The sequence below is a fragment of the Melozone crissalis genome, unplaced genomic scaffold (genome assembly GCF_028551555.1).
Source record: "Melozone crissalis strain CALT ecotype California unplaced genomic scaffold, PUWL_Pcris_2 ptg000057l_1, whole genome shotgun sequence".
NCBI lineage: Eukaryota > Metazoa > Chordata > Aves > Passeriformes > Passerellidae > Melozone > Melozone crissalis.
Window position 1 is genome coordinate 4,586,464 of NW_026535835.1, and position 20,996 is coordinate 4,607,459.

The 20,996-nt window shown below is 46.1% G+C and overlaps 1 protein-coding gene across 3 annotated transcripts in view; it reads right to left on the reverse strand.

Annotated features, from left to right (window-relative positions):
• SPNS2 (SPNS lysolipid transporter 2, sphingosine-1-phosphate) overlaps nt 1-20,996 on the reverse strand; it is a 134,463-nt gene that overhangs the window by 6,412 nt on the left and 107,055 nt on the right. For 2 of the 3 annotated variants that reach the window (XR_008483782.1, XR_008483781.1), the window contains 2 exons: nt 9,286-9,449; nt 8,647-8,729 (listed from right to left, as the gene is read on the reverse strand). Coding sequence is in view for 1 of the 3 variants with exons in the window: in XM_054287198.1 (XP_054143173.1) it covers nt 9,286-9,449 (164 nt within the window). In the remaining 2 variants the exon portion in view is untranslated. The remainder of the gene's footprint in view (nt 1-8,646; nt 8,730-9,285; nt 9,450-20,996) is intronic. The other variant, XM_054287198.1, reaches the window with a different exon arrangement.

Sequence of the window (20,996 nt, forward strand, 5' to 3'; positions counted from 1 at the left end):
CAGCCTCCAATCCTCCCCAGAAAAGCTGCACAACATGAACCCTCACTCTGAGCTGGTGCCTTCAGCAAGAACAGCAGCATCAAGGATTGCTCCCAGACAGCAGCTCCTGCTCTGACTGACCCCAAGCTGTTCTGAGGGTGAAGTCAGGAGTTCTGGGACAAGATGTGATTGGGAACATGAATTCCTGCAGAACTTCAGGCTGCAAGCAGGCTGGAGCTGGGAACAGTGACTGAAAGGGAAGGAGAGCAACAGTGATCCATCAGCCTGGAACTCCCAGTGAGTGGCACAAGGACAGGATGGCACTGTTAAAAATAGTCCAAGCTCTGAGCTTCCTGATGCATCTGACAGGTTATCCAGCCTGCAGGAACGGGCTGTTGATGGAGCTGAGGTCAGTTTGCTGCAGGAAAAGGATGCTGAGAGAACTCTAACCAAATTCAGCCAGCAATCTGGCCCAGGAGGAGTTTGCTTTGGAGCAGGAGCAGTGCTCACTGTGGCTGCTCTGTTTGTGCCCTCATTCCCAGCCAGGGGCTCTGTGCTCTCCATCCCAGGCTCACACAGGAGCTGGCTGTGCCCTGCCCTTCCCTCTGCTCTGCTCTGTCACTGCGGGGTCACAGCTCTCTGCTGGGGACAGGGGCTCCTCCAGCTGCACTGAAGAAATGAACTGGCTCAAATCCCCTTTTCTTCCTGCATGTCAGTGGGTTTAGTAAACAAAATATGATAATCATGTACAGCAAATATGTTTTCCCCTCTATTTGGTTCAGCCCCTCAAAGCTGCACAGACTGTCAGTATTTTCCATCTGTTCATTTAATCCAGGTGCAGATTTGTCTCCAGAGGCAGAAACATGGGTCAGCTTCATTTTTTCCTCTTTCACACATCTTTACTGAGGAGAAAACTGGCATAAAGGAAAAATCAATAACCTTTCCTGCTATTTTCCCAGGCAGCAGAACAGATGTGAAGATGAGCAGTTTACAGCAGCAATCAGGGTCCCAAGGACCTGGATGGAAATGAGCTCCAGAGCTCACCAATCTTTGGGGGTTTTCTGCCACAGACCCCTGAAGTCTGTGAAGATGTGGGTTGTGGAACTTTGTGCCTGAGTCTGTCTCTGGAAGGATAATTCTGCCAGATGTTGATGGGCTCAGAATTGAGGTGGAGGGTTTTAGTGCCACGGAAGATGTGTGTAACAACATGCAATTATGTCCTCTGAAATAATGGAGAAAAGAGGCAGTGGAGTGCCTCACTTTTGATTGAATGATTGGATGGCAAGGGGGAGAAAACATGACATAAAAAGCAGATAAGAACGAATTAAATCTTAAAATAGAAAATCCTGTAGAACATCCTGATGGCACTTGATTAAAAACATACTTCTTATCCTCCAAAATAACTGCTCATGCTGCAGCTCTTTTCACCAGCCTCTGAGCTACCAGGTATGGGAAATCACAGAACCATGGAAGGGGTTGGGGTGAAAGGACCTTGAAGATCCTCTCATTCCAACCCCTGCCATGGGCAGGGACACATTCCAGCAGACCAGGCTGCTCCAAGCCCTGTCCAGCCTGGCCTGGAGGCCTCAAGGAAACATCCATCCATTCCACTCCACTGTAAAAGTTCTGGCAATCCCCATTTTGGCAGAAACTTTGGGAATCACCAAGCCAGAGCACTTAAGACACTCCTTATTGAATCACTGGAGATAACACTCCAACAGTTTGTCCCTGTTTCTCTAAAAGATGTCACTCAGCCTGTGCTGGCTTTGGCTGGAGTAGATGTAATTGAATTTTCCTCCCAGTGTCTGGAGTGGGGTTGTGTTTTGGATTTGTGCTGAACATGGGTGATAATATAGAGATGTTTTTGTTATTCCTGAGCAGGGCTTGCATGGATCCAAGGCCTTTTCTGCTCCTTGTCCTGCCATGCTGGTGAGGAATTGGGTGTCTATGGGAGGAGACAGAGCAGGACAGGAGACCCAAACTGATATTCCACACCCTGTGACACTGTGCTCAGTATATAAAGTGGGGCAAGAAGGAGGAATGTTTGGAGTGAAGGTGTTTGTCCTTCATGTAATTTGTGTCTAAAGGGGCCCTGCCCTCCTGGGGGATGGCTCAACACCCACCTGCCATGGCAAGTGGGGAGTGAATTCCTTGGGTTGTTTTGCTTTGTTTGTGGTGCAGCTTTTGCTTTCCCTATTAAACTGGACTCAACCCACAGGTTTTCCAGCTCTTCCCCTTCCAATTCTCCCAATGCTCTGGAGTGGCTGTGAGGGGTTAAAGCCTGGCCCAGGTCAAGGACCCAACCACAGTAAATTGCCCTAACACACCCACAGGGACAGGATCTGCCTTGCAGACTGCTGCACAAGGAGAGGTCATTGCTGCTCATAAAAACCAATAGCTTTGCAAAATGCTCTGCCATCAGGAAACAACAAGGCTGAATTTTTCATGATTCCTTCCATTTCCTTGTGTCAGAGATTGTTTCTTGCTTGGAAGGCTGTTGCTTTCTGCTCAGAGCTCCAGTCACCTGCGTGGGATCTGATCAGATTTTGTCTCTGTGCCAGGGCAGCCTTAGCAAAGGATCTGTTTCAGTGAGAACTTAAAATCTCCTCCTGCATGGCAAACTCCCTCTACGCCAAGAATTCTCCTTTGCCATGCCAGTGCCAATTGGCATGCAGGGTCCATTGGTAGCAGATGATTTCAGTGCCCCTTGCACCCTGTGGGAAGGAGCCTCCAATCCTGATTTACAGCTCATGAGCACACTAAGGACAACCTCTGAATTCCTGGGGCTCACAGCAGAGAGTCAGCAGCCAAGACAGCAGGAGGACTCCCACACAGTTCTTGATCTGGAGCTCCTGGAAGAGTGAGCTTTGGCTTTCCTACAGCACGAGGCACATGGAGAAGTTCCATTCTTGCTTGGGAGAGCACTGAGTAGCTGGGAATAGTGTAGGGATATTGTTTCCTTTCTGTGGCACAGGGGATGAACCTGGGAAGGTCAGACTGGTGGGGAATGGGTGGTTTGGAGAACCCAGAGCTCTGCCCACAGCCCCTTCCACAGATCAGGGGTTCCCAGAGCAGAACCAGCTCCCCCCATCTTTCTGCTGGGCTAAAGCAAAGCTCCTGCTGTCTATGCTGAACTCTGACAGAGCATTTCAAACACCCTGTCAGGACCACAGCTGAGCTCAAACTGCCTGTGAGAACCCACACTGACCTTTGCCACCTCCCTGCATGACCTGCAGGAAATCCACAGGCTGGCTGAAGTGGCACAACAAATCAGCAATTGCTCTGTATGAGAATATTTTCCACCTGCATAGCACCAGCATTTCCCAGCTGCAGCAGCATTTAAAATTCAAGTTCCCAGTTGCTACATTCTTGGTTTTGCTAGCTGTTTATGGAGTTACAAACGTGGCCAGTAAACAGGTGAGAAACCAACAGCTCTACACAAGGAGCTTTTCCAACCAATAACAGAACCTCTTACATTTTCACCACCTCTCCCTTTATATTCTGACCACAGATTCCATATAAACCATCTAACAGTCTAATCTTGTCCATCTGCAGTCTGTGAGTTGTTATCCTGCCACTGTCAGATACTCAAACTCACTCCTTGCCTCTCTCCTCTCATCACCACAGATCCTCTGCATCTAATCCAGGCTTTTTGTTGTAAATTCATGTGGCTTCAAAGGCCAGCAATGCCTTATCTTGGCTAAAAAAGCATTGTGAGTTTCTCCCACTGTAGGAAATGTTTAATTATTGTTCTTTTGTAAAGTCAAAACAAATGAAGCAATGATATTCCTCCCCATAAGCAGCTGGCTATCAGCAGTGAGCAAACTGTTCTCAAAACTCCCTTTTTGGGAGGTGTTAAAATCCACCTGCAGCTCCTGAAACCCTCAAATCCAAACTCTGTCTCAATGCAGCACTGACACAACTCTCTAAAATAAGTGTCCAGCATCCCATAAAACCCTCTGTGATACAGCTCCAGCAATTCTCAGAGAAGGAATGTTCTTTTTGGCAATGCAAACCACCAGAATGGAGCACACTCAGCACCAGCCAGCTGCCACCTCAATACCTGGGAAATGGTTAATGGCAACAACACCAGGTCACCTGGGGGGTCCCTTCTGTCTCCAGCTGCTGCCACAGAAAAATGAGAGAGAGGGAGGTTTGACAACTCTGTGAGTCCTTCCCCTGTCCCACATAATAGAATCTGCAAAGCAAAAATAAGGTCAGACACTTTCAAATTGCTGCAATAGGGGAACTGGGAGATAATTTTATATCCAGTTCTGCAAAAGGCTAAAAATAAGCCTGATAGGAGGCAGAAGAAAGAGCCTGAGAATGGATTATTCTCATTTTTCCTGTAATGCAATTTAGAGATGTGCCATGTTTAATACAGCAGAAGTGTCTGGACTAGGGATGGTTCTTTTTGTGGATTTTGCTATCTCCTCTGTAAAGAGGATTTTTTTCTAGCGTTTGTACACACTGGTTTCAAAATGAAATGTCCACCAGCACTTCTACTCAGCAAGAGCTTCCACATCAGACCAAAGGTGTTAAGAGTAAAATTTTTTTCATATTAAGTGTTTAATTTTCATTTTAGAAGAAAAGAAATACCTTGAGTTGTTTAAATAAGCTGATTCTTATTATGCAGAAAAAGGGGTGAACGATTCTGGTTGCAGGCTCTCAGGTGCTGAGTGGTCACTGGTTAAAGACTGAATTCCTTTGTTCTCAATATCTGCAGCAGTGCAGCTGTTTGTTCCTGCTCTGGCTGCACCAGGATCCACTCTGCAGTTGCATCCTGCTGCCTGATCTGCATTGCTGTGTCCTTGGCAAAAATACCAGCCTCTCTCACGCACAGAGGGACTGAGCCAGTGTAAAACCTGGACACCCATCCTAAGCATCTTTTCATACCTCTGGAAAAACCAGAAAATCTAATGTTTCTAGCTGTAAAACCAGGGGTTGAGTTTAAAAAAACGAACCAAACAAAGAAGAAGTTAAAACAATAAAATCCTTTGAGGAGTAGAGTATCCCACACCTGGGATATTTTTTCAGGGTGATTTTTCAGGAAGGATCCAGATGAATTTGGTTTTCCCTCAGCAGCAGCTGGGAGTGGCCATGGCTGGGGACAGGGCTGCAGGATCACTGCACTCACTGCCCAGGAAAGGACCCTGATACACATTAATTATGGTGATTTATATCCCTGGTACCCAAAATCTGTCACAGCTTGGGAAACGGACTTTTTTGAATCCCTTTTTCTAATTGAAAAATAGCACATTTTGCCTAATTATTGATGGAGCTTCTATCAAATACCCAATGTGGGCTTTTCTCCTGCAGCCCTGCAGGGTGAAGCTTTGTTTGTCCCAGTGCTCCACACTGTGAGTGAGGAAGGGATGGACACAAACCACAGACACAACTCTCAGCAGTGCTGGGTGTTTAATTCCATGGAGTGAAGAACCTGGACTGCTCCCAGCCTTGGAAATGGCTCCTTGGCAGGGCTGCACAGGTGCCTGGGATGGAGCTTGAGGATGAAAGTGCAATTATCAGATTTCTGATCCACTCCAGAGGGCTCTGCCATGGCAAGAGTCTATTGTCTTCCAGAGAGTAAAATCTAGCTTGGGTAAGAGAATTACAGTTCAGAGTGCTGATGTTTGGAAATGAAATACAACTGCTTTAAATCTCCTCTGCAGAGGTGCAGAGCAGGAAAGAAACAACAACACAGTCAAGTGATATCACAGAAGGAATTGTACTTGAGTGGTTTAAAAAACAATTGAAGTATTTATCATTGCTAGTGCCTAAAACCTCTTACCAAACCCATTCTTAATTTTTTCTCTCTCTTATCACTTTGGAATGGTGGGATTGAATTTGTGTTACAGAACTAGTCCTCAAAATGACTGGATTATTAGCACAGAGTGATGTGCTACCCTGTTCTCTGCTAGTACTACATTTTCTAAAAGCCTCTTAAAGATGTCAGACTTCTGAAGCAGCATGAAAATGGTAATGAAAGAATTTTGTTTTAAAAAAAGAATTTCTATGGAAAGAATTTTTTTTCATTTGTGCTTTGTGAGCAGCTTTGTTGACTGGAATTCCTGTGCTAAAAAAAATACAAAATATGCCAGGAATTGTGGCAATGATAAAAGTAGTGTGAAAGCCTGGAAATTCTTGTTTGGAAAGGAAGCAGGGTGGAAACTGGAGGAAGCTTTACAGGAAAGAGTTGCTATCCTGGTATCTGCCCTGCCTGGAAGAAGAAATTATTCCTAAGCAGATGCCCAGAGACGGTTACACAAAGAAACAAACAAACTCAGAAATCCCAGCAATAAATCCCTGAACGACATTTCACAGGAGTGTGGCAGCTACAGCAGGGACAGCTCAGCTTCCATAGCTGTGAGAGCAGAGTTCCACTGCTCTGCTCTCTGCTGGGTCACTGGAGGGGTGGTGCCAGTGCCCTGTGCCCTGGCCTGGCAGTGATGGATGGCTGCAATCCCTGGCGTGTGCCGCCGCTCCCGCAGGTTAATTGATTTCTTTTGGCAGAGCCAGCTCCCAGCTCCTGTTGTCTGAGCAGCAGGGCTGGCTGCTCAGGGAAAACAAGGCAGCCTGAAATAGCAATTCCTCTGTACCCAGCGAGTAATGGGTGGGATGGAGGGGAGGAGTGGCTGGGCAGAGAGCAGCCCCTGCCAAAGGGGTGTGATGCCAAGGGCAGATGGACTGACAGGTGGGAGCTGGATGGTGGATCTGGGGTTTTTATCCACTAATAGCACAATGCTGTTACCTTTCCTCTCACAGGCAAGCATGGAGATGATAACGAGTAAATCCTGCCCCATGAATTCTGAGGAGCCACTGAAGCTGCTGGAGGGGCAGACAGGACCTGGTTGGCAGCACAGACCCTGCTGCACAAGGGTCCCTCCACAGCCTCCAGCCTTACTTCTCTCTTACTCTCACAACTTGAGTGAAGCTGCACTCCAGGAATCTCACTGCAGGATGCCACAGTGTATTTTTAACATAGGAGTGGGCACACCCCAGAAAGAGTAGCCTTCCTAAGAGTCACTTCAGGGAAATTATTTTGTTAACCATTATTTATGACACTTGTTCTCCCCAGTTTGCAACACAAAATACCTGTGACTGACTAATAAAAAATTCATGAACAAATGTGAGTCAGGAAAGGGAACAATGCTGAAAGAGAAACAAAACCAGGTTTGAAACCTGAATGTTTTTCTTCTAAGAATGGAGCAGTGGCTGTTTGGGAGGCTGGTTGCTCTGGATGTGGACAGAGTACAACCAAAGCTGCTAAGGGCAGACAGCAACAGAGGAATAATCCCTTTTGTGCAGGAGCCATTAGAGGTGTGGATGTCATCTCCCTCCCACACTAACACTGCTGTGAAAGCTGCGGCTTTGGCAGAACAACTGTGTAAGTCACAGCAGTGCTGGCAGCCCAGCAGTCACCCAGCTGGTGAGCAGCCTGAGACCTGTGGTGTCCCCTGAGTGAACCAAACCCAATTCCTTGAGATCTGCACTGGAGCTGAGAACAGCTGGATACCACAGTGCCCTGCTCAGCAGAAAGATCCAGGTGGGCTTGACATGCTGAAAAATGGAGTGACCTGGGACTCATCACCATGTGAATCCTGAGCCCCTCCTTCACCACCTGAGGTGTCATCATGCCACACTGGCAGCAGATGTGATGCAAAGGGACACAAACCACCACAGCTAGAAGTGGAATGAGCACTCTCCTCTCTGAACACAGGAAAGACAAGCCCTGAAGCTTTCCTATTATCAGGTGAGCACCCTGAGCAAAGGAAAATGCTACAGAGGGGGTCTCATCTGCTGCACTGACACCAAGTAGGACTTTTGGTTCCCTGCAGCAGAACAACCCCACCCTGAGCACCCAGAAACTTCTGTTCATCTTGCCATGTCTCCAGGTGGTCACTGAGTGGACTGGCATGGACAGCTGATGTGAACAAACACAGCACAGGCACAAAACAGGGCTGGAGAGCAGATCCCACCTTCCTGCCTCATGCCATGCCAGGGAGGCCATCAGAAACAAGGGAAAGCTTTCATGTCTTCCCCAAATAATCTGCTGTAGGATTTACCTCTGTTTTCCCTTAGGAAGTCCTTCCTAACACCTAATCTCCAACTTCTCTTCCTACCATTTAAGACTCTTGTATGCAGATAACAAACCAGGGACACACATCCTGGCAAAACCAGGATGTGATGTCCCCAAAGCCACACTGAAGTTCAACTCTGTAGAACTTCCCAGGCTTATGACATGAAGTCTTGTTTTTCCACAATGTTTAATAAATAAAAATAGAGGAACTTCTCCTTTCTTTGGTATTTATGTATGCTAGTAAAAGGAGGGTGGAACTGCACTTGCAGGGCCACAGCACCATCTGTGGCACTGCTTCCAAATCTCTTTCATCCATCTGATAAGACAGTGAGAGCCAGAAAGTATCACCCAAACTGTTCACACACTTCTGTCACCTCCAAGTATGTAATTTTCCTTCCACCTCTACCACACCTGGAGTGATATTCCAGGGCCCTTCTCCTTAACGTAAATCAAGGCTCCCATTCCCCAGTGGGGGAAAAGCAAAGGCAACTTACAGCCATCACCAGAGTAGTCACCTACCCACATATTGAGCATGACATAACACATAGTAACTCTTATTTTTCAACAATGATGAGAAAGAGACTAACCCCAGAAGTTTGTATGTCATGTGGAAGCGTCTTCTGAATTACTGTAGTTGCCAACCGTGAGATGATCCGAATCGGTTTCTTTACTGAAAAACAGTTGCTTTTCTTTCATGAAGCTGCAAGAAGGGACTGGGAAAGACTCTTTATCATAGCAACCCTTGAGTGCACATGGCCCCACACACAGCTTGCTGCCTCCTTGCCTCATGTTCTTGGCTGCCAGAGTGGTGAGTGGGGCTCTGGGGATGGAGGCGGGTGGGTGCAGCCTTGACCAAGCTCTGGGGAGCACCTCCTGCCCCTCACCTCACACTCCACCAGCTCCAGCACCCAGCAGCCCCTCACCATGGACAGCCTGGGCTGTGACATGCTCAGGCAAGGGTGTGAGGGGCCTGTGCTCCCCTCTGAGCCACGTGGCCAACAACTGAGATCCACCAGAGCAGAAGCGTGTAAAGGATGCCCAGCCAGCATGACCCAAGCCCCTGTGCTTCGTGCAGCCTCATGCACTCTGCTGAGCCCAGGTTCTGAACACACAACCCAACATCCTTTACCTGGAAGGGCCAAAGCCAGGGGAAGAGTACAAGCATAAGGTTCAAGAGAGCAAACAGGCTGTGGTGCCTCCCTGTTGGCAATGGCCAGGCTACTCACTGTTGCTCAGCTTTGGCTCGGTCACTGAGGAAGAAGAGGGCTGTGGCCAGGAAGAACATCCCTCCCAGGACAACCACGAACGGGCAGAGCATGAGAGCATAACCCAGGCTGAGGAACTCCCACACTGGGGACTCCTTTGTGCTTTGTCGTATCAGGTCGGAGATCTGCGAAAGAGGAGCAAAAAAAAATGAGTCACACAGATGAAAAAGAGACACCATGAGAGTGAAGGGAACACAACTCCTGAAACAACCACCCACCAAACATGTGTGAGCTTTAAAATGGAACAGTGTGTTCAGCACAAACTGAATGTCCCTCACACCCTTCAGCCTTCCACACTGGAGCCTGGGCAACTTCTGCTCTGAGGTGTGACCATGTTCACAGGGGCCTGAGCATGAGGGAAGAGATGAGGATCTGACTTCATGTTTCAGAAGGCTGATTTATTATTTTATGATATATATTATATTAAAACAATACTAAAAGAATAGAAGAAAGGATTTCAGAAGATTTCAATAGAAAAGAAAAAATTATAACAAAGGCTTGTGTCTCAGACAAAAAGTCAGAGCCAGCTGACTGTGATTGGCCATTAATTACAAACAACCAACATGAGACCAATCACAGATGCACCTGTTGCATTCCACAGCAGCAGATAATCAATGTTTACATTTTGTTCCTGAGGCCTCTCAGCTTCCCAGGAGGAAACATCCTAAAGAAAGGATTTTTCATAAAAGATGTTTGTGACACTGAGGCTTGGCAGGGGCTCTCCTCTGGCTGTCACTCTTCTGGCCTGATCTAACATTATTCCCCCAGCCCATTCCATGCTCTCCAGGCAGTGTCAGTGACAGCATCTGTGGGTGTCTGACCTTGCTGCTCTGCCCAAGCACCCAGGGGAGCCAGCAGAGCCCTGCTGGGGCTGCTCAGGGGGTGAGGCAGTGATCAATCTCCTGCAATTCCTGTCAAGTCCTGCTCACTCCCACACCTGATCTACCTTTTAGCAAAGGGAGGTATTAAATTCCATTTCTGTGTACTGAGTGGGAAGGGGGAAATGTTTTCCAAAGAACAACAACAAAAAAAAACACAAACCAGATCCCATCTGATTTGGAGAAAAATAATTGGAACCTGGGGGCTTTATGCCCATGTCTGAGGTATATGGGGCTCATTCCTTCTTCCAACCTCCCAAGCTTGAAGTGTAATTGTGTGGAAGACATGGCTGTGTCCCAGGCTCAGACATGGGGCTGTGCTGGCACTGCACACCACCAAATTTATGGATCAAGGCAATCTGCACCTTCTGACAACCAAAAAGCATCATTACATGAAAGTAAACACAAATTATTTACACCTACACAAAGGAGCAGAGACATACAACAGCACTATTTACTTTGTTATGAAAAGCTTTTGCTAGAACTCACTAAAATGTAATGCATATCTGTAGCTAAAACTTCCCCATTTTAATATTTACTGCCCAGCAAACAATTCTACTCTCCATAAATCCAACAGAGAGGTAGCAGCAGTTGGGGTGGGTCTCAAGGCATTGGGTATTTAAATGTCCAGCTCTGTTTTTATCCATGACCTTTTGTTGGGGGCGAAACACTAATTTATACCAAAAGACTGCAGGGAATTTGGAACAAAAAATCCTGCTGCTGTGCACACACACAAATCAGCTCCAGAAATAGTCAAAGCTTGTGCAGCAACTTCAAAACTGCCACTGGTAATGGAAAAGTTGGAGTTAAACACAACCTACAAGCAAGTTCTGACATTCAAGGCTTAAATCTTGATAGTGAAAAGAAAAACTGTCACATGCAGGAGAAATCACCAGCTCACACTCTGCAGTGACCTGGAAGGCAAATGGGAGTGAGGAGATGCCTGACCAACAGAAGGTGTCAGGAGGATGATGCTCATGGGGTTCCAAAGAACACCGGGAGTGTTTTAGCAGGGAGATTTTGGAGCACTGGAGTCTCAGTGTGGACACATCCTGCCCTACAGGAGGAGTGAATCAACACTGGAAGAGTGCAGCTACATAAAGAATTGAAGGGTTTTAGCCTCATTTCTCTGTTTCGTTCCCTGCCCTAGAAAGGATGAGGAGAACATTTCAGTGCTTGGGATATAGAAGAGTTCCAGTCCTCTCAAAAAGAACTTTATTCACAGTGTAAAACACACGAAGAAAAACAAGAGTGTTGCAAACAATTCTCATGTGAGACTCAAGGAAAATAAAGTGACCATTAGTCAGAGAGATTTATTAAAAACAGCAACAAGACCTGAGTGTGAAAAGGATGCACCACAGGAAAGTAGAAGAATGTGCTCTGCATTCAGGGACATCAGCTGGTCATTAATTTCCTTTTGTATCCATACACCTTAATTCCAAACATTTCCCTTACTCTTCATTATGAACCAGAATTTGGCACTGAGTCAATGTCTCTGTCAGACTGCAATATCCAGAACTGAGGATATTCTAAAACAGAAATCTAGACATCCTAAAGCACTTTTCATTTTGGAGAATGGATACAATTATTCTCTAAAAGGATCAGATAATAAATCACTTGACAAATTGACATGGTAAGTCAGCAGCAGAGGAAGAAAAGCCATGCATGTGGTTCTGATTGCTTTCTCCATGGATGGCATGACATTCTAGGCTAAAAAACAGCTTTGAAAGTGTAAAGTCTCCAAAAGATATATCTCCCAATGCAGTTTGTCTCACACCTTCCCTTCTAATGCAACAAATTGTGTTGACCTTTTCTAGCAACAAATCATGTTATTATTAAATCTGCTGTATTTTTCATTTTTAACCAAACACATTCTGCAAATGCACAGTTTAGAAAAACATGCCTTTTCTCCCTTTCAAGGTATAATTCTTTCTACCAAGCCTGCTGGGCTTCCTCAGCCAGGTTCCACATAATTCACTCCCCAGCGTCTTCATCTCTAAACTCTAGGATTTTACCAGGTCCATATTTTTATATATATTATTATATATATATAAAATATATATTTTTATATATAGATTTTTGCTGTTAGCAGTCACTGCTCTCTGTTAGCTTGTTCCAAACCACCTGCTAAGGCTGGAACTTTGGCATCTCCTCTCAAGAGGACACAGGACATAATTACAGACCCAGGCTCCAAGAATGACACACCATTTGCCAAATGCTCTGCTCTGTACTGCCAATTTTGGGTTTTCCTTGCCATGACAGCATCCTGAGCTGGCCAACTGTGATTTGGCAGGACCCAACCAAGCATAATTTCTGGTGTCTTCTCTCTAAGATGAGTAACAAACTGCGGGGGCTGCACGTGGCCGGTGCCAGCTCTGCAGCACGCAGTCGTGTGTGGGATTCCTCCCTTTGTTCCTCCAGCTGGGAGGTGCCAAAAAGCTTCAAAACATCTCTGCAGAACGTGGGGGTGGAAAATCAAGAGGGAAGTCCTGTTGCTGCTCTGCAGTCTAATCACAAGTCTTTGATACCAGCTGCAAGAGCCTGAATGAGAGATGCAGTGAAAATGCAGTTTATTGGATCCAAGGTGTTACAGCAGTGCAGGGTTGTGGGTGACAGAGCTGTGCCCACAGCTGTCAGCTCCAGCTGCAGGCAGCCCTGGAGACCCTGAGTTTAGGCTACAATACATTTTATGCTTTTCTTTGCTGAGCATCTTAATACAGTGGAACCAATCTGTACCTTAACTTTTACCTATAGCCTATCATAGCTACTGTAATTGCCATATTCATGTTACTGTTCTCCAGTCACTAAAAGTCAGTACATTACAGTTTAAGACAGAAGTTGTGTTTCAGTTTTCTTGCAGTGGAAAATTCTGAGACCTTTTTTCCACTTGCCACATTTGCTGCCTTGTTTGCCTGTGCCCTCTTTCTGCTTGGTAAAAACATCTTCTTGTTTGGGGTGGGTTTATCCTTTGCTCTAAGCCATGAAAACCCCTTCTAACTAACACACCCTTTGCCTCCTTGGTTATCCAGTGAGACTCAGCAATTCTTTTCTTCTGTATCAAAATTTGCTTTCATTTCTATTCCTTCTTCAGATTCTACACTCAAAAATCTTTCTGCTAAGCATCTGTGAGACTTTCTTGTCTAACTTCCATCCTTCCCAACAACCAACCTAGCTGTGAAATTCACATCTCCTCCCTCGCTGGGCAGCACAGAGCTCAGAGCAAGAGGAATGACTTTGCTGAATAAACTCAGCTTGAGGCTCTTTCCCAGCAGAACAGGACAGTGTGTGCTCAGCTGGATGGAGTCCAGCTGCAGACAGCTCCTGCTTTCTGGAGAAGCAGCAGTGCAGCTGCAGTGGGCACCATCCCAGCCCCAAATCCCCACCTGTGTCTCCATCTGAGTGCAGGAGACAGCAGGGGAACAAAGGGGAACTTCATTACTGTCTTGGGAGGAATGGTGTGTGCTTTGGAACAGGCTGCAGGCCATGGAGATAGGAGATGCCAAGGTGGGCTGGAGCCCAAGGTGGCATCTGGATTCCATGCTCTGTCTCTCCTGAACAGTCTGGGTGGGTAAATTAACTGGTTTATTAATTACACAGTGTAATGGTAACAACATCTCCAAAATCACTGTTTCATTTCCTCCTCTCCTGTTCCTGAGTCAATATCTCAATTCCTCTGCAGTTGGCTTCTCTAAGTTTCTGATGTTGCCACTTGGGCACAAATCCTGCTACAAAAAAGAGTCTTTCTGGCACAAATATGTGATTTCCATGATTACCAGTTTAATACAAGCCAGGTTCTCCCTGGCTGATCATTTCAGTACAGTTCCTTAACACAGTATTCCCTGTAACCCCACAGTGGTTTGAGATCCACCCACTCTCAAGTCAGAGTGAATATGAAGGGTTTCTTTAATTTTCTAAAAAATGGACTATGAATGAAAATGAAGCTGAGAAAGCAAAAAGGAGGGATTTTATAAAGTAAACAATTTGCTGAGCCTGGGGGAGCAGAAGAGTTTATACTGCATTAAATGGCATGGGGAACACTTTATAATAAGAGGAAGTAAACCTCTTTTTTAATGATATTTTCCCCCTCCCAGGATGACCAGGCAGCATTGAATACATGGTGCTGCCTTGAAAAAGGCTACAGTAAATTAAGATGCTCCATAGGGATGCTGCTTGCTGTGCCAGGACATGGATTTGGTACATCAGAGCAATATCTGCCCCATTTGCCCTGAGAGGGTTGAAAGTCTCTTTTCCTCAAGTCAGTAACTGCCTTTCTCTCTGGTCTGCTCTGCCCAGGGATTTTGTAAGTTGAGACTGGCCTTTCTCTGATCCCAGACAGAGATGCCTCATTCCATGGGGAATGTGAAGGAACTCCCATGACCCAGGCAGGTGAATGTGTAGGGATGGATGGGAATGCCCATTCCCATGCAGAAACAGGAGTGGGGCACAGAACCTTTAGCAGAATCCCCATCCCCACCTGTCCTGGCTGCATGGGCCCCTTCCCTGTCTGCATATCCCACAAAAGCAAAGTGAACCCTCGTGTTGAAGAGAATCTGGACACATTCTGAAAGGTCCTCAGCACCATGAAATCTGCCCAGCTTGGGAGCATGCAGGATTCTTGGCAGCTCAAAGAAAACATTTATTTAAGGAGGTTTTCAGTGCACAGAGGAGTGACAGAGCAGATGAGATAGAGCTTGAAATACTCGAGTGCAACAATGACCTGCTTTGGATTTCTGGGCTTTCTCTACTGAGGTACTTTCACCAACATTACACATTTATCAAAAATACTGAGAACCTGAACATCTAACAAAGTCATGAACATGACAGATGCACAGAACTCTGAAAAAACCACACAGCCAAAGCAGGCTGTGAACCATGGGTAGAGAGCATTTTAGAGATGGAAAGTCATTTGGTATTTTATTAACAGACTTAAATTTTATCTGTTCCTGACTCATCAGAAGTGGGAAGCTTGTTAGCTCGGTGCAATGAGGAGATCAATCCCATGAGGACTGGTCTCCAGGTGCTTAATTCTCCTCTTCTTTTGCAGCTGACAGCTATGTCAAAAATTTGGGCTTTCAGTGCACTATGAAAAAGGCTTTTAATTACTCAGGACCAGAGAAATCTTCAACTTAAAGTGACTGCTTGAAGAAACAGATAATAAGGAGGAGGGGCTGGAGGTTCTCACCCTCACATCATTTCCCTGGCAAGCACAGGGGATGTTCAGACCAGCAAGGCCAAGTCCCATTTTACCCACCACAGTGTGAGTATGTATTACAGCGACCTGATGAGGTCTTCAGGGTGAGAGAAGTGGACGAGAATCTTGGTTGATGATCAGAAGGCTGGATTTATTGATATATGATATATAATACATTATTACTATCCTAAAAAGAATAAAGAGAGAAGTTGCAGAGGCTTGCTAAGCTAAGAATAGAATAGGAAAGAATGAATAACAAAGTTCTGTGTCCAGCAGAAAGCAAGGATAAACTCTTTCTGTGAGTGGTCAGCAAATCCAAACACTCACAGAAGACCAATCACCACTGCACCTGTTGCATTCCACACCAGCCAATAACAATTGTTTACATTCTTCTTCTGGGGCCTCAGCTTCCCAGAAGATGAACAACACAAGCATGAACGTGGGGAGAGATCTCTGCAGGAGGAGTGGTGCCATCAGAGTCATACCACACCTGTCAGGCAGCTGAGACTTGGGACAGAAAGAACAATAAAAGTCATAAATGTGTATCACAATTCATCTACCAGCTCTGTCAGGTGATGGGAGGTGATGCTCATACAGACTCATGTACACTATATTAGAACAAGCTGCAAAAGGCAACAGGACAGAGACCTCTGTTCCATCCTCAGCCCCACAAGAGCAGTGGGATATCTCCTGGTGGTCCATGAAGCAGAGAGGGATGGCAGGATGTTGTATTTGCTGGGAAATGTCACAACAAACACAGGAATGATGAATCTGATTCCATGTTCTCAGAAGGCTGATTTATTACTTTATGATACTAAATTATATTAAAGAATGCTATACTGAATATACTAAAGAATACAGAAAGGATACTTCCTGAATGCTATAAAGATAAAATAATGAAAACTCGTGGCTCTCTCCAGAGTCAACACAGCTTGGCCCTGACTGGCCAAAGAGTGAAAACAACTCCCACCAGAACCCAATCACCTGTGGGTAAACAATCTCCAAACACATTCCACATGTGAGGACAATACAGGAGAAGCAAATGAGATAAAAATAGTTTTCTTTTTCTCTCAGCTTCCCAGGAGAAAAACCTTGGGAGAAGGGATTTTTTTCAAAGAATGTCAATGTCACAGCAGGGGAGTATTTTGCATTTTTGTTTCAGGACATTACTGCCTTCTTGACCTTGAGCTCATCTCTCAGCCTGCTTTGGCAGGAAGGATGGGGCTGTGTAACCCCCAGCAGGCACCTAATGGGCCACGTGTGAGGAATGGCTGCACGGGTCAGCCAGGGACAGAACACCCAGACTGCAGCTCATCCCAACCACCCACTTCATTGCTATACCCTGTTTTTAAGTCAGACAGAAGTGGATTTGACTCCCAGTGGGCTGAGGTCTGTTTTAGTCTAGGAAACTAAGCTGGGAAAAGTGTCCTTCCAGAGTAAGCATGTCCTACTGTGAAGCAGCCATAGCATTTTAAGCCATAAAATATGAATTTTAAACCATAATACATGAATTCCACTCTCTCAGGCAGGCAAGTGCTTACACATAGAGCTACTTTCCATACAGATTTACTTGGTGAGGTAAACACCTTCAAACCAAATCAACAAAAAGGCTGTTTCAAACTGGGCCAAGACCCTGTGAAATCTGCACCTCCAGGTATAATTTTCATTAAAAAGTATCCTAATTGCTGCATTTACCACAGTTTTCCTTGCCTTGCCCCTAATGAAATTCTGATCTGCTTGCCCTGATACTCTGCACCAGGGATAATTAACACTGCTCTGCTAACTACTTGCTAAAGGAAGGTCATTAGTATTCTTGCTGCTTAAATAGCTCATTAGGTTTATCAACCTGCTCAGAGGAAAGCTGGGGAAGGAGAAAAGTGAAGGTGCCAAGGCTGGAGGTGGTGTCCCTCCAGTGAAACTGGAACAGCCCAGGAGGGCAGGAGAGATGGAGCCACCATCAGAGGAGTCCAGGGAGCAGTGCTGGTCCATCCAAGGTGCTCCTGGAGGAGAGCCACCTCTGGCACTTCAGAGCATCCTCTCACAGGCTGATGTGGCCGGGTGACAAGGAGATACTGACTGGTTTTCATCCTCAGACCCTCTGAACAGCTGCACAGAGGGGATGAGAGGGAGTTGAAGCAACCAGCAGCAGGGCAGTGAGGGCAGTGTGTGCCCACCTGCCTGGCACACAGGGACAGCACTGCCTGCAGCAGCTCCTGTTGGCATCACTGGCAAGGGTGGAAGAGCAAAGTGCTCAGCAAATCACAAACGTGGAAGAGAAAGAAGGGAAGGAAAGGGAAGGGAAGGGAAGGAAAGGCAAAAGAAAGAAAGAAAGACCCAAGCCACAGCCTAGAAATAAAACCCTCCTTCTGCCTGCATTCAGATTTCCAGAAGCAGAAGAGCAGTCAGGGAGTGGAGGGGGACACAAGAAGAAGGATGATGCAAACCCTGAGCAGTGAAACAGGTTCATGCCTGTGCACAGATGGACACAGGAGCATGGACTTACAGTTGTTTTATTTTAAAGGGCAACCAAGATCAAACCAGGATTAGTGATACAAAGAGCTGAGTTGTGAAGCAGCCTGACAAGAGTTAACTATTTCACCTGCTGCTGCCACCTCCCTCCACTTGCTCTTCTGAGTCTGAAATGCTGTCTGGCAGCAGTTGAAGACCTTTATAGGATATTCAGCATTAATGGTGGGATTTGGGGCATTTCTCTTAACACTTCTGTGCTCCAGCAATCGTGGCAGTGGTCAGAGACAGAAAAGTACTACACACATTTGGGTGCAGTGCACTGAGCAGGTGAGATTTCTCACCCGCTGCCTCAAGAATAAAGTGTGGGGTGACTCTGGAGGTGTTAAAAAGGAGTTATTTAAACTACAGGTTGGCTATCACAAAGATCCTGAAAGAAGTTACAGCTTTCTAGGAAAAAAAGCTGTCTCATCTAGTGAACTTCTGCAGCAATGTCTATTCCTATTTGGAAATGAGCAGGCAGTGCTGATTTACAATAAATTATCTCAGAGCTTGCCATGTAGTGAAGCTTTATGCAAATTGCAGCTGCCACCCTAAAGCTGTATTTGCATAACTCCTTTGTAAGTCAATCTGAAGCCTTTTGATCACAATAAAAGTTATCAATATTTAAAGAGACATGAAAAATAGCCACACATATGTGCTCCCTGCCACTTAGCTTTTAAGCACTAATGTGTATTTGCTGCTTTGGGTGTTTTAAGGAGCTGCAGTGCAAGATTGGGAATGGGTGAAGTGACAGAAAGTCTGAGTGTGACCTTGAGCTCCAGGACACACCACAGAGCACAACAGGAACTGCACACCTGAGGCTGATCAGCACCTTCTGTGCTTTATACAGGGATTTTAAGATCAATACCACATTTATTGGTATCCAGCAGAGATAACTGCCTGCCACAGCTCGGTCCTACAAGGACAAGGGTCCCCAGTTCTTTATTAAGAGCATTGCTGGAGGGAATCTCACTATAAACTCACCAAAAGCATGTAGGATTCCAGCCATGTTTGATCAAAGCACTGATCATTTAGTGAGGGAACTCCAGGGAATTCTGTCAGCAGTTGGAAACCACAGCAGCTCCCAGGTGAACCCAGGGGATCAGGAGGTTGAGTTTCACCCATCCTGAGCCTGCCTGTTACTGCAGCTCACAGAATCATTAAGGTTGGAAAAGATCCCTGAGATGGTCAAGTCCAACATGTGACTGAATATCACCCTGTAAACCAGAGCAGAGCACTGAGTGCCACATCCAATCCTTCCTTGGACACCTCCAGGGCCTTCTGCTGCTCTCCTTCAAAACCTTCCCCTGCTCTTGGTCTGCCTTGTGAAGGGTCTGGAGCCACAGCAGTGGGAGCTGATGCCCTCAGGGTGGGGATTCCCAGAACTGTGGGAATTAGGATCCCAAATTTCCCCTAAATCCAGCAGGAGCAGGTTCCTTAGCCCCCACAGACTGCCCTGAAAATCCCGGTCAGAATCTGAGCCCCTTCTGCAGCCTGCCCAGCTGGGGTTCAGTGCTGCAGGGGGTTTCTCCATCCTGCACTGCAGCTGGACAGTTCCTGTGCTTTGTAACACCCAGGGGCAGTGCCTGCCTTAGCTCTGGTGCAGAAGCTGGCTGTCCTTTCACTTTAAATAGTATTTGTTTTCTGTGTTATGTGGAGCTGGAGCTGACCTTTCAGCCCTGGTAGCAGAGGGAGGATGAATCAGCCCAGCCAGAAAAGAGCGGCACAAAGCGATGCTGGCTCCCTTCATGGCATGAGGGCTTCACTCCTCCTCCTCTGCACAGAGCCTTGGACCTGCCTCACCTCCTCCCAAATCACAACTGCCCAACAATTACAGCATTAGAAAAGGAAAATAATTCAAAAATAATAACCAATAATTCAGAAATCATTTAAAATAGCAACAAATATTTTCCCAATCTAAAGAAAGCCTAATTCGGGGCTATTAAATTGGGGCTATACATATTTCAGCCAGAAATCCTTAACTCACAATTTGCTTGATCTCTGGATACCAGGAGGGCAAGGCATATTATTTCTATAACCACAGACCTTTTATTTTTAATCTATGACATCAAAGAGCCCCAGGCAACTTTCAAGAATAATTGCAATCATTCAGGGCCCTGGGAATTCCTCTTGGACATCCCTCTTCTGTAAGGGAAAGGCTGAACATGCAGCAGTCACCTGAGGCAGTCTGGCCTGCCCCAGCCCAGCCTGAATCCTCCCACACTCCCCACATCATGCCCTGCATGAAGCAGCCTCTCCTGCAATTCCTTTCTTCTTGCCACCTTCAAATAACTTCTAAAATAAGATTGTTTCTCCCCAGGTGCCCAGAACATTGAAGTAAATAAAGAGTTAAGCTAAATCGAGCATTTTTATTCTCTTGAGAGATTTCTCATTTCTTTGGTCTTCTCACTCTTATCTGTATCTGCCTTTTCCTGTGTGCTTCAGAGAGCTGCAGAGCAGCCACAGCACTGCCACTCAAAAGTAAACATTGATGTATATTTAAACAGATATACTCACAAAATTAAGTATATATAAATAAATATGTGTAGCTGCACACACTGGTGTCTGCAGGATGAATAGATGAGCAATGATGGTTGTAAAAAATAAAAAAGCCCCACAGCCCCCAGCAGCTGTGTGTGAGCTGGAGGAGCACATCAAAGTCCTGTCTCTCAGGAGATGGGACCAGTGGAGATCCCAGTTACATCCCTGGAAGCAGCACTTTCAACACACCAGGAGCAAGGTCACACATGGATTTCTGTGGGAGCTACTGTATTTTATAAATGACAATCTGTGATCTCTGCAACTCCATGCATCAAACTGAAGGAAAAAGACATTTCCCCAGTATATCCAGATTTCTTTTCCTCATTACATTTCCCAGGCCTTTTATTTCCAACTGTGAATGTTCTCTGAGTGCCAGATTTTGGATTTGGGTCTCTTGTTCTGTTCTGCAGGAGGACAAGGGTGGCATAGGAAGGGAGATCCTCAGTCAGACCAAGGCCAGCCACTGCAGCAGTCACAGAAAGGAACCCAAAGTGAGCACCCAAGGAAGGAACACAACAAAACCCCCTGTTTGGGCACTGCCCAGGCTCCCCAGG